Raw genomic sequence first — 12,517 nt, 5'->3', positions numbered from 1 at the left:
GTGCCTGGAAGGAGCACATGGAGCAGGTACAGCCCAGGGAATTCCCTGCCAGCCTCATTTCCTCCAGCTGGGTGGCCCAAGTGAGCAGCTTTGTCTCGACAAGGTAATTCCTGCTCAGGCTGAGCACCTGAAGGTTGGACAGGCCCTGTAGGGACGGCTTGTGGAGGAAGACCATGTTATTGAAAGCGAAGTTGGGGTGGGTCAGTTGCTGCAGGCCCTGGAAAGCACCTGCCTCGATACTCTCCACCTTGCATCGCTTCAGGTTTAAGTGAGAGAGAAGCAGGAGAGAAGAGAAAGCTCCTGCAGGGATGACTTTGAAGTTGCTTCCATAGAGCTCCAGTGTTTTTGTGGCCAGTTACAGATATGAGCACTGAGTCATGGCAGGAATGGGCCTAGCCACCATCCCTTCCCCTCCATGTGGCTCAGTCTGCACCCCCTGGTTCTGCCAGTTGTGCCCGGGAGGTGCTGGGGCTCCACCTGGGCACGTTGCTGCCCAGGCCAAGCCTCTGGCAGGAAGCCTTGAGGGAGGCAGTCCTGACCCCCTGCCAGCATGGCCGCCAAGCAGGCGAAGGCTGCCCAAGTGGGACGCAAAGTCAGGGTGTGGAGCTGGACCTCAAGCTGGGCTCCAGCTGGCAGTTGAGTTTTCTCCAGCCTGCCTCGGCTCGGAGCACCCCAGGCCTCCTCCAGCCCATTTCCCCATAGGACCAATATGTTTTGCAAGGTGTGCTAAATACTCAGCTGCTGGGGACTGGGCCACCTGTGGTGGGAGGGCAATGGCAGCATTTTAACAACCACGCAAGGAGGCCGTGCACACCCGGAGGTGTGTTGTACTGAGGAGCAGCAACGTGGGCGGGCCAGGGAGGCTTGAGGGATGTTTTTAAACAGTCGCCTGTGGGTGCTGCAGCCAGGTCCCGGCTGGCTGCAGTGCAAGTGCCTCCTCAAAGTCTACGAGAAAATGGTGGCTGCCCTTGGCTATGCATTTGTCAACGGAAAAGCTACCTGAGACCACACGCTCTGCTCAGGATTATAGGTGAGCGCCTGTGGTGTAAAAATAGCCTGAACAATGACGAAACGGTAGTTGAAGAACGGGGACAATGTTGTCAAGCCAGCTCTGGGGGAGCCACCAGCCAAGGACTCATTCCTGCGCTGCCCTGGGCCCAGGAGGTGCCCAAAAGGGGCCTGGCAGGGGCTTGGGACATGAGGATGGTGCAGGAGCCATCAGTGCAGGGAAGTGGCTTCTCCAGCAGAAGTCATGATAAATTCCTGAAGCTGAAAAATAAATAGCAGGACCAGTGCCCAAAAGGCATACCTTTTTTTGTCTGAAACTTCTAGAAGTTTGTGTAGAGAAGTGAAAAAGGGGAAAGAAAAATACTTCAATATAGAATTTTGTATATATTCTTTTATATGCACTTTTATGTTCTGTTACATTAGTAAAAAGTAAACTGTATAAATGACTTTTATATAAACGTATACAAACTCTCTTATTCCCTTTCCCCCAGGAGATGGAGAGCAGGGGCTCCTTCCCCTGTACCACTGACATGTCACCAGGGTGAGCTACTCTTGGGCTGGCTGGTGCCTTCCTGCGCCAGACCAGTGAGGCATCCGGGACAGCAAAATACTGGGGGTGGCCAAGATTGGTAGAAGGGCGTTACGGAGCGTATGGGGAGTTTGCGTGCGGTATTTTTGTCTGGTTTTGCCTGAGGCATGTAGTAAGGCTTGCTACAAGCCTGCAGTAGATGCCTTCGTGTCGGAGGATCATGCTTCCCATTGTAGCGTTTTTCTCTTTCCTTCCCTCTGGGATTTCACCTTTCCCCACACTTGTGATATGGCCAGCGGTCTTCATGGCATGTTTCCTTCCAAAGGACTTCAGCCTTTCTCCTGCGGTTCTTTACTACACCAGTTCCACACCCCTTTGTGGTCATGTAATGGATACAAGTGTTTACCTTCAAAGCCTTCTGGATTTAAACAAAATGCTGATTTTTGACTTAAAAAAAGGAATCCTCTTGTAATCCCCCTGAGAAAGGGGAAATGCAAACCTGGCAGCCCTGGGATGCTATAGAGAATAGGTTGGGCACATCACTTAGGAATGGGATGTGGGAACAACTAATTGAATCTTGCAAAAAAAAAAAAAAAAAAGTTTTATATCTGCTTTTGTTTTAACTCTTAGGAGCTTCTGGGAATTCAGGAAATGTTTTCTCTGGCGATTATTTTTAAGTTTTGAGCCAGTGCAGGTTATTATGTCAGTGCTTTTGGCAGTCCTCCTCAGGGCTCTTCAAGGGTTTCTGAAGCTGCTAAAGCACAAACATCAATATTCCTAAAAATGATTTAAAGAAAAACCTATTGTGTAGGACCAATTACACCTGTCCTAAAAAGGTGGAGGGGAAAAAACAGGTATTACACCTGTCCTGTGTGGATGGAGAAGCCTTGTTTTTAAAAAAAAAAAAAAAAAAAAAGTATACCTTGTTTTGTCTGACTCAGTTGGAGTCATTAGATGAAGCATGTTACAAACACTACCAAAGCTTCTGACCTACTTCTTTCCAGGTTATTGTGCCTCTGTCTTGTCCTGCATGAACAAAACCTAGGTCCCAGATCCTTGACCAGGACAAATCAGCATCAGTCCAGTTATGCCAGGCTCCCTCCTTCTCACCCTGTACAATAAGTGGGTGGCTGCAGCAGGGACAAGTCCAGGAAAATTGCTCTCACTAAACCGCTTCCTAGTAGGTACGGCACCGTTGCGTCCTGCACTCTTTTCCTAAGCTTTGTTCTTCTTGGGGCCTCTGGCTGGTGAGTTTCCCCATCTCTTTTGCTTGCTGGACTTGCTCGCAGCCTTGGCCTTGTCAGGACTGGCTCCTCTGGCCTTGCCCCGGCCCCAGCCAGGGCAGGTTTGGAAGATGGTGGAAAACTTCACCTTCTGGCCCCGAGCTTCAGCAGGGGACCCACAGGTGGCTCCCACGCGGAGGTTGAGTTTGTCAATCCACCTGGAAAGGTGGCAGCAGATCAGAGAAAGGAACGGGAAGGGACAAAGGCAGAGGTGAAACTCTGTGCCTGTGACCTGGTGCAGGCTGGTGGGGGTCGGATCCAGCTGCGCTATGGCCTCTTGCCTGTGTTGAGGGGTGTCAGTGCTGGACCTTCAGCCCTGGGGCTGACAAAGGAATGGGCCGTGGGGCATGGGGAGGTCTGCCCTGGGCACAGACCACCAGAAGGCTCTTGTGGCTGGGCATGGCCCAGAGCGAACACAAGGGCACAGAGCCATCATCCTTCCTGAGCTGACACCTCCCTTTTAAAACCACAGAGAGGTTTTGGTCAGCCAGGGCCAACGGGGGTCTCTGGACCAACCCCTGCTCAGAGCAGGGCTCGCTTCAAAGCCAGAAGAGGTTGCTCAGGGCTTTGGCTGGATGAGGTGTGAGTATCTCCAAGCATGGAGATCCTACAGCTGGACTGCTGAGCCAGTAGTGTCTGACCACTCTCTCAGGGAAGGGTTTTTCCCTTATTTCTTATTTCCTTATCCTTCCCCATTTCCCATGGTCCCCATGGGCCCTGCCACCTCGCAGAGCTCACCTGCGCAGGGGAAGAAGCTGGCAGTCACAGTGGAAAGGGACGTCTCGCAGATTGAGGATTTCCAGGCCCGTGAAGCTGCGCATGTCGGGGATATCGCTCATTTTGTTGTTCTCCAAGTAGAGACTTTTGATCTTGGGCCCGAGGCCAGCAAAAGCACCCAAGGAAATCTGCAATGAAGCAAGGGTGAGTCAAAGGGAGTCCCTGTGGGAGCAGGTGAGCAAACCTGTGCACACGCACTGCTAATGCCTACAGCCTGGTTGGGGGGAGAGGGGGTGTCTGTGAAAGCCTGTGCTGGGTCTGGGGAGGGGGGAGGGGGGGTCCCATGAAAAAGCTGTTTTAGATAGCAGTACATAGGCTTAATACACAGAAGGGAAGAGACAGTTTAGTTAACCAGTTTCAGTCACGTTTTTGGGAATCACTACAGTGATCCCTTGGTGATGTAAAAGAGGCCTGATCCTTAAGAGGATGATGATAATATCAGTTTCTTGAGAGGAAGGAGAAATTCGGGATAATAGCAGTGAAGAGCCCTGGAGAACAGGTGACAGGAGAAGGAGCTACACGGCCAGGCAAGGGGGAAGGGGATTCTTTGGGGAAGAGGGGCTGTGGGAATGATCTCAGTCTGTTGCAATGAGCAGGACCCTGTTTGTTTTCATTAAGGAACCGCAGACAGTGACAAGGGATGTGGGAGGACTCATGACTGCCTAGATGGCCAGGCAGAGGAAGGGAGGCTTTCACTGGGGAGCTGAGCGTTGGACCAAGACAACGCTCAGGCCGAGCTTGAGGAAGCATCTCCTCTTGGCTGGGCTGTGGAGTGTCTCCCAAAGGGAATAGTGGCATTTTTGGGGATGTCCATGGGGCAGAAGCTCCTAGAGGGGCCCGGTCCTGCAGGGAGGAGTCAGATGGGACCCTGCGGCAATCTCTAACTGCATCAGCTTTATGGGGCTGACCTGGCCCCTTTCTCTAGGGGGTCCCCCCATCTTGTGCGCACCCACTCCAGGCCCATGTTGTCCAGGTAGAGGTGCTGCAGGGTGCTGGCCACTGGCAGGAAGGCACCGTCCCCTATGGACTTGATGGGGTTCTTGGACAGCTTCAGCTCGCTGAGGGTGGGCAGGCCCCGGAGAGACCCTGTGGGCACTTCTCCCAGGTGATTTTCATCCAGGTGCAGCTTCTCTAACATCTTGGCGGGACTCAGGGCTGTGGGGGATATGTAATTGATGGTGTTGCCTGTCAGATAGAGCCAGCGCAACTTCTCCACCCCTGCCAGGTCGCCCTCGGACAGCTGCCTGATGGCGTTGTGCTGCAGGTGGAGGGAGAAGAGGCTGGGGAGGAGCCTGAAGGCACCCTGGGGAACCCGGGTGAAGCTATTGTGGTCCAAGTACAGGTAGGCAAGCTGTGGGACACCATCAAAGGCAGCGGCCTCCAAGGCAGAGAGGTTGTTGTCAGACAGATAGAGGTAGACCAACTTCTCCAGGCCCTGGAGTGCACCGGGCTGCAGCACAGTGATTTTGCAGCTCTGCAGGTGGAGCGAGACCAGGCCCTTCAAACCAGGGAAGGAGCCCTGGGGCACGGCCTGGAAGTTGTTTCGGCGCAGGTCAAGGAGCTGAGTGTTGCTGGGAAAGCCATGAGGGATCTCCCGGAGGTTTCTGTTCTCGCAGTTGCCATGTTGGAAATCCGGGGAGCAGGTGCAGCCCTTTGGGCACTTTCTCTTCATGGCCTCCTCCGGCTGCCCAGCGGGAGGAGCGGGGCTGGGGGATGACTGAGCCCCTGTCGGGTGGTCTCCACACCTCATATCGAGGGGCCTGAGCGACTCCAGCTGCTGTCCGCGGAGAGCAGGGGGGCCAGCACACACTGCCTCCACGTGCACCCGCGCCCTCCCCACCCACTCCCGAAAGGGGCGCAGGTGGCAGGAGCAGAGCAGGGGGTTCCTAGTCAAGCTGATTTTTGCCACACTGGCTGGTCCAGCCAGCGGCTGGAGCCCCTGCAACTGGTTGTTGCGGAGGTCCAGTGTGCGCAGCTGGGGGCTCTTCACAAAGGCTCTGTGCGAAACGACCTGGAGGGCTGCATTGTCCAAGAAGAGGTGCTTCAATGAAGCCATGTCGATGGCCTCCTCAGTGATGTAGGTGATGGGGTTGTGGCCCAGATCGAGCCGTGTCGTCCCAGACAGCCTTGACAGAGCTTCACTGGGCAGCGCCTGCAGTTCATTGTGATCCAGGCTCAGCCTCCTCAGGGTGGGCAAGCCAGCGAAGGCCTCGTTGCCCAAGACGTGAAGGGAGTTATGGGACAGGCGGAGCCACTTGATCACCTGCAGGCCCTGGAAGACCATATCTGGGAGGTAGACCAGGGCATTCTCGCCTAGGTTGAGGAAGTTGAGGAACCCCAGTTGGCCGAAAGCACCTGGCTGGATCTCCTCGATGCGATTCTTCTCCAGGATGAGCTGCTGCAGAGAAGATAGCCCATCCAGAGACTGCTGGTAGATGGAGGCTATACTGTTGAAGGCCAGGTTGAGGTAGACCAGTCTTCCCAGTCCCCGGAAAGCTCCTTCCTCGATGCTCTCCACCTTGCAGTGCTGCAGATTTAAGTGTGTGAGGTATGGGATATTGAGGAAAGCTCCTGCAGGGATGACCTTGAAGCTGTTGCCCCGGAGATCCAGTTTTTTGGTGATCTGTAAGTAACACAAATGTGGGTTTATTCCAGAGCTAAAATCTCAGCCTTCTCCCCCTTCATCTCCTGCCCAGCAGTGATCTAACATGTCGGCTCTGGGCTCGTTATGGCAGTATCAGTGTGGTCCCTACACCCTCCTGTTCTAGGCTCATCTACCTCATAAGAGCAGGGTTAAGTTAGGCCCCTGATGACCCATGGCATGGAAAGCAGTGAATTATCCTTTTGGTTCAGCTGAATTATGTGCCCATTGCCAGCATTTTCTGAACCCAGTCCTGGCCGAACCCCGCTGGTCTTGCGCCCTCCATCCCCCCAGGTCTGCACGTGCCAAATGCAGAGCATGTGATGAGGAGGCTTGTGGTGTTCCCCAATACACTGGGACAAGACCCATGGTGGCATGTGCTATGACTGCCCGGAGGTTGCATGTGCCACCGTCCTCCCTCCACCCGCTCTGCCCTCGCCAGCCGACCTGTGGGATGGTGCTGGGTATCCCCGTGAGGTTCCTGTTCAGGCACAGGACATGGGTCCTGATGTTGTCGCACACACAGGCTGGAGGGCAGCGGTCGGCAGCCATTCCCTGGAGCGCGAGTGCGGCTGCGAGCAGGAGGAGGCCCAGGGCAAGCCCCATCGTGGACGTCACCTACGGCTGGGGGAGACGCACCGTGAGGCAGGACGGATGAGGGGAAGGAGCCCTCCTGACAGCAGTGAAATCCGTGCAGATCTGTTATTCACCAATTCCCACAGCAGTAGGACTAGAGGGCACTAGCAGGACATGGTTTCAACCAGACAAAAGAAAGTACTTTGTACGCCACCGGGGACTTCTGGCCTTTGTTGTCCCAGGAAGCGATGGAGGCAGCTGTTTCAGCAGGGTCAAAAGGGACTGGATAAACTCGTGGCAAAGGGACATGCTATTAAAGGGAAGAGGCAGGGATGTCTCAGCCATCCCTAGCCCTGGGGGTGCTGGGGGCACCAGGAAGGGATTGCACAGTGGGGCCAGGCTCCTGCGCGCTCCTGAAATGGCATCAGCTACTGCCACCGTGGGCCACCGACTGCGAGCCACAGAGCATTGCTCAGAGCCATGGGGCAGCTCTGATGATAGCCTCTTGTTCTAAAATTGTGTTTTTATGGACTATAAATGAGAAAGAAACAGAAAAAAATAAATATTTAGTGTCAAAATTTAAGCTTTAACCTTGAAGATCGCTGAGAGCAGGTCTCCTTTGAGAAAGAGACTTTAGCTGGTTTGTCTAGATTCACTTGAGGAAGGGCTCAGCATGAGCCCGGGGCAGTGGTGGGGAAGTGACTCGGAGCAGAGCCCCTCTTTCCTCCTTGTCGTGAGCACAAAAGTCTCTTGAGCTGTACAAGCTAGCGCTATTATTAACACGACTCTAGCTTGTTCTTTAGAAGGCAAGCAGGTTCGCGACTTGCAATCCAGCCGGCTTTCAGAGCTGCAGCCCTTCCCCGAATTGGAGCCGGGCGGGCGCTGCAGGCAGGCTGCGTGCAGACTGTGCTAAGCCAATGCCAGAACTACCTGAAGCTGCTCAGAGTGGTTTGGACTAACGATAGCCACTGTTAAACTGAATCAGCAAACCAAGTCCATGCAGGAAGGACAAGGTTGGTTTCCGCCAGGCTGGGTTTGAGGTGGCAGCGAGGAGGAGGTGCCAAAGAGGGGCCGAGGCTGGAGGTGGACACAGCCGCGGCCCCCCCCCCCCCCCCCCAAGCTATGGGGCGCAGCAGCAGCAGGAGGGCTTGGCAGGGCTAAAACTCAAGAAGGAGTTGGGGGGGGGGTCACCTGCCCCGGCCACGTGCCCCCCGCTCTGTCCTCCTGCTGCGTTCGACGGGCTGCGCTGACGCAGAGCCAGCAGCATGCGGCCACCGGCGAGCACCGCCGGATTGATCCCCCCCCCCCCCGGCCGCCCCCTCCCACTCACCTGGGGCTGGCGGGTAGCTCGTCCCCAGGAGACGGACGGCGCAGAGAGCTGCAGCGCTGGCGGGCGGCTGCCAGGCTCCCGCCGTGCCTGCCCCGGTATTTACGTCTCTGTGCAGAAGCGCGAGCTGAATGGGCCGTTGTGCCGCTTTCCCCGCAGCGCTTGCTGGACGGAGCCAGCAAAAGCCGGGGGGGGGGGGGGGGGAGGAGACCGGGGGAAAGGAAGGGACGAACCCCCTCGGGGAGAGGGCAGCGGCCCCCGTGGGCACGTCGCGCTGGTGTGACGGAGCGGGCCCTGCGCCCCGGAGCAGCCAGCGTGGCAGCCCACGGTGCCAGCCCAGGGAGCGCGCGTTGGGTTTAAGCTCACCTTTTTCTGTGCCCTGCCTTTTCTTTCCTGCCTGCATCATTCATGGGAAACATAGATGGCCAGCGCAGAAAGTCGACGGCCAGCCAACCTCGCAATTGCTGCGGTGAGGCTGAGCAAAAAGGAGCGGTGCCTCGCACAAGCCCAGGGCGCCCGTTACCTCGCATCCCCTCCCAAATAGCGGTGTGGAGCCTCCGCGCTCGCTCTGGGAAACTGGCTGTGCAGGCAGCCATCCAGTCTACGTTTACAAGCTCTAGTTTTCCTAATTTTGTTTATTTGCTTGGTTCAAAGCGGCTGAGGGTGGTAGTGCATGCGCGAAACATCATTTCCTCGCCGAAGGCGACGGGGGCCTTCGTTCGCCTCCCTGGCTCTCTTCTTTCAGGTTTTCAGCGATGTTTTTTCATTCTCCTGGGGAACATAAGCAGATCTGCAGCCTGAAAAGAATCTGCAAAGGACTTGATATTAATGTATGTCCTCTCCCCCTTCAAACCCTTCGTCTGTTTGGGGGGAAGGGAAAAGAAGCCCCAAATCTTCTACGCTGAACGGCAGCGGCCCGCTCTCCCTGCAGCTCAGGAACACACTCTCCAGTGGGGACAGGCTTTGCTGCAATTCCCCTTAGGAGATTTAGCTCCACTAAGCCCAATCCTGGGTATGGGTAAAATATCCACCTGCTTCTGCCAGGCGTCTCAAAGTTGCCTTACCAGAGCCTGAAAGGCCACCAGAAACGTGCTGCAGCAGCAGCAGCAGCCCGAGCAACTGCTCCGCTCAACCCACCTGACGGGGCTGCGCTCTCCGTCTGCGAGCATTTGCCCTGGGCAAATAGCTGCTCCTTCCTGCCTGGCAGTGAGCTGGTAGCGGTGCCTGAGAGGCCTGGAGCCAGCTCTGCCCAGGGAAGAGGTAGCAGGTCAGATCTGGGAGGTATTTTCCACCTCCTCCTCCCCAGCCAGCGCTTTCCTGTGCAACAGCGCGAGCAGGTGCCAGTCGGCCCAGGCTGGAGGAGGGAGACACGGCTCAACCTGTGCAGCAAGTAGATGTGCACGGACCTGACCGTGGCCTGCCACTGTCCCGCTGCTCCTCTGCTGCGCCTGCGAGGGACGAACCCTCCGGCCGGGGACTGAGAGCTGCCCTCTCCCTTGCTGCAGACCGCCGGAGGGCTAGAGCCTGCCCGGGCCTTGCTGCAGGAAAAATATGGGGGTATTTTTGGGGGGGGGGGGGCGTGCAGGGCAGAGCGGCTGAAGGGACGCCGCGCTCGGAGGCTGCTGAAACACGGGAGGTTGATCCCAATAAGCCTCCCTCCCGCCGGTCTCCTCAGGTGCTGTCTCCTCCCTGAAGCACCTGCTGGTGCTGGACCTGAGCCGCAACGAGCTGCAGGAGCTCTCGGCCCAGGCGCTCGGCAGCCAGTCCCAGCTCCGGCGCCAACCTCTCCGGGGCTACGCGCCCTGCAGCTGGATGGCAACCGGCTGGTGAGCCACCCCGCACCCGAGCGGCAACCCCATCCGCCGGCTGACGCAGCGTAGGGAGGGGGGTGCCTTCGGCTGTCACCGCCCCATTGAACCTCTGCTGGGAAAATGGCCTTTTTAACCCCTGGCCGGGGTCCTGAGGGGCCCAGGGAGGTGGCTGGGGGGGGGGGTGCTTAGCAAGGCTCAGAGGCTGCCTCTGTCGCCAGCGCCCCGGCGCAGGTCTGAGGAAAGGGGCGGCCTGTGCAGCCATGTGCTTTTTTTTCCCCCCTTCCTTTTTCGGCCCCCCCGACTTTCGCATCGGCTCATTCCTTCTCTTCCGGCCTTTGCTGTTCCTTCCTTCCTTCGTTCTCACCAGCCGATGCCACGGCCACAGAAGCGAAAGTACTGGGGCTGAGTACTGGGGCTGTCATCACACAGAGCGAGGCTCCCGGGGGGGGGGGGGGGGGCACGAGGAGGGTGCGCGACCACAGCGGTGGCAGGGCTCTGTTGCCAGGGCCTGACGCGGACCCGTGACCCCTGCCTGGCCGACGGCGGTGGGAGCGACACCTCCCTGGCTGTGGCCTGGGCTTTCCCCGGGGGTGGGGGGACCACAAGGAGTTCGAGGTACGGTACCAGACCCCCGGGGCGGGGGGGGGCCGCGAAGGTGCTGCAGGTGACGGGTGGCCCGCCAGAGCTGCAGCTCCGCGGCCTCCACCCAGGCACTGAGTGGCCAGTCGCCTTCCAGCGGCACCGCGATGACGACGACAAGCCGTCCCTGTGCCACAGGGGCGCTGAGCAACAGGCCGCCTTTGGTGAGGACGACGACCATGACAGCTATGTGCTGGCTGCCGGCCAGTGGCCGGAGAGGCCGGCTGATTGCGCTCGCTCCCTGCCACCGAGGAGGCCCACGACACCTACATATGTGCTCCTGTGAGTCTCGCCCTGCTGCTGAGGTCTTTCCTCCCCCTCCAGAGGTTCAGATCGCTTCCCGTGACCCACACGGAAACCGAAGCTGCCAGACTGGTGGATGAAGGCTCAGTCAGTGCACAGCCTCACGCCTGCGCATCAGAAATGAGGAATTTTCCCAGCCTCCTGCAGGCTTGTTTGTTTCTTTCTTTACCTAGCAATGTGCTTACCTGCTTTGGCATCTTCCAAAGATGTGGGAAGGGAGTCGTTTTTTGCTCTCTGGTTAAGCACAGGACATGAGGCGAGCGCACTTCAGCTTGGTGTTACTCCACCAAAGGCTACCTCTACCACGCCAATGCACCCGAGAAGCTACAACAGCTAGAGGAAGGCCAGGTGGCAGCCGTCAGAAGGAAAGCACAGGCGCAGAGGACGTGTTTCTGTCCTCCCCATCTCACGCCCCTTCTCCTTGCAATCAAGCCCTCATTGCCCCTCCGAGAAGCAGTTCCTAACCTCAGGCCAGCACCGCAGCGCAAGCGGCAGCCTGCCATTTCAGCCTCGCCAGGCAGAGGGGGGCTGGTGTCAGTGGGGGTGATGTTAGTCCTAGAAGCTGGCTCTGAAGAAGCAGTGAGGGTCAGCCTGAGCTTAAGGATCCCTTAGGAGAGACTGGCCAGATGCCTTCAGGCAGTGCAAGGACCAGCACTGGCCTGTGGCCCCCAAGCCAGTCATCTGAGGGCTGACGCCTTTACAGGCAGCTTAGCTGGCTGCTCCTGCAGCGGCAGCAAGATGCAGTCCAGCTCCAGAGCTGCTCAGGCGTACCCGAAGGGTGACCCTGGGCAAAGGGGACCGGTTGCTGCAGGTGCTATCCTGCAGGTGCTATCCTGCAGCAACCGCCCAGAAATACAAACCACGGGAGCCTCGCTGCCAGGGCAGCCTGCCGGGCAGTGGAGGGCTGCTAAGGCCCTGCAGCAGTTTTTCAGCTTTTTCAATCCACTAAATTGCTTTGGAGGCACTGGGGTTGCACGCCAGGACGAGGAGGCAAGAGGCTATGCCATTTACCTTCCAAAACCAATAAAAATTATCCAGTATTTCTGAAGTGCCCAATGCAGATAATTTCAAATGCCTTCTGTTCTGCACAACCCCCTTTTACAGGAGGAAACGGAGCAGGAATGACTCCCCCAAAACAGCAAGACAGAATACATAGAAAGTGAGGGACATAAACAGTTCATTTTCATCCCCAGTTTCCATTAAAGGAAATACCTTTGCTTTCCATTAAAGAAACCATTTTACCTTTGCCTGCAAGAAGACCTGTCCTCTTCTATTCTCTCATCACTTGCTCCCACTACAGTGCTTCACTGCTCAGAGACCCCCAAAGACTGCTACACACTAATATAGCATCTTTCTCTTCACTACCACTGCTTTGCTGGACTAATAAAGTTCAAATTAAAAATACTTCCTGCAGTAGCGGTGCTCTTGGGGTGAGCTGGTTGCACAAGACAAGCTGAACCAAGACTGGACCTGCAGTCCTTCAGGGCACCACTAGGAATTTATCATCCTTTGGGAGCAATTCCTAATACAAACTAAGGTTAGAAATTCTCATCCTCTTTTTTGCCGAGCCTGAGACATCAGCCCACTCTAAGGGAGTTCAGTCTCCACGTCCTACCTGGAAGT

At 56.7% G+C, this 12,517-nt stretch overlaps 1 protein-coding gene across 1 annotated transcript; it reads right to left on the bottom strand.

Moving 5' to 3' along the window:
* Positions 1–1,388: 1,388 nt before the first annotated feature.
* CHADL (chondroadherin like) lies at positions 1,389–8,479 on the bottom strand. Its single transcript, XM_068941061.1, has 5 exons — positions 8,145–8,479; positions 6,686–6,862; positions 4,547–6,220; positions 3,559–3,725; positions 1,389–2,978 (listed from the first exon to the last, which is right to left on the bottom strand). Exons 2-5 carry the CDS (start codon positions 6,842–6,844, stop codon positions 2,753–2,755), a joined length of 2,226 nt encoding a protein of 741 aa, XP_068797162.1. The 5' UTR covers positions 6,845–6,862; positions 8,145–8,479; the 3' UTR covers positions 1,389–2,752.
* Between the last annotated feature and the right edge of the window lie 4,038 nt (positions 8,480–12,517).

This window comes from Struthio camelus, chromosome 1 (genome assembly GCF_040807025.1).
Source record: "Struthio camelus isolate bStrCam1 chromosome 1, bStrCam1.hap1, whole genome shotgun sequence".
In the NCBI taxonomy this organism is placed as follows: Eukaryota; Metazoa; Chordata; class Aves; order Struthioniformes; family Struthionidae; genus Struthio; species Struthio camelus.
The sequence above is the reverse complement of the archived record's forward strand: the minus strand, read 5'-3'. Positions and strand labels throughout refer to the sequence as shown.

Coding starts and splice junctions, on each gene's coding strand:
- CHADL (XM_068941061.1), bottom strand. CDS start 6,844: ATGGGGCTTGCCCTGGGCCTCCTCCTGCTCGCAGCCGCACTCGCGCTC. Junction 6,221..6,685: donor TACCCAGCACCATCCCACAG/GTCGGCTGGCGA, acceptor TGTTACTTACAG/ATCACCAAAAAACTGGATCT. Junction 2,979..3,558: donor CAGCTTCTTCCCCTGCGCAG/GTGAGCTCTGCG, acceptor CCACCTTTCCAG/GTGGATTGACAAACTCAACC.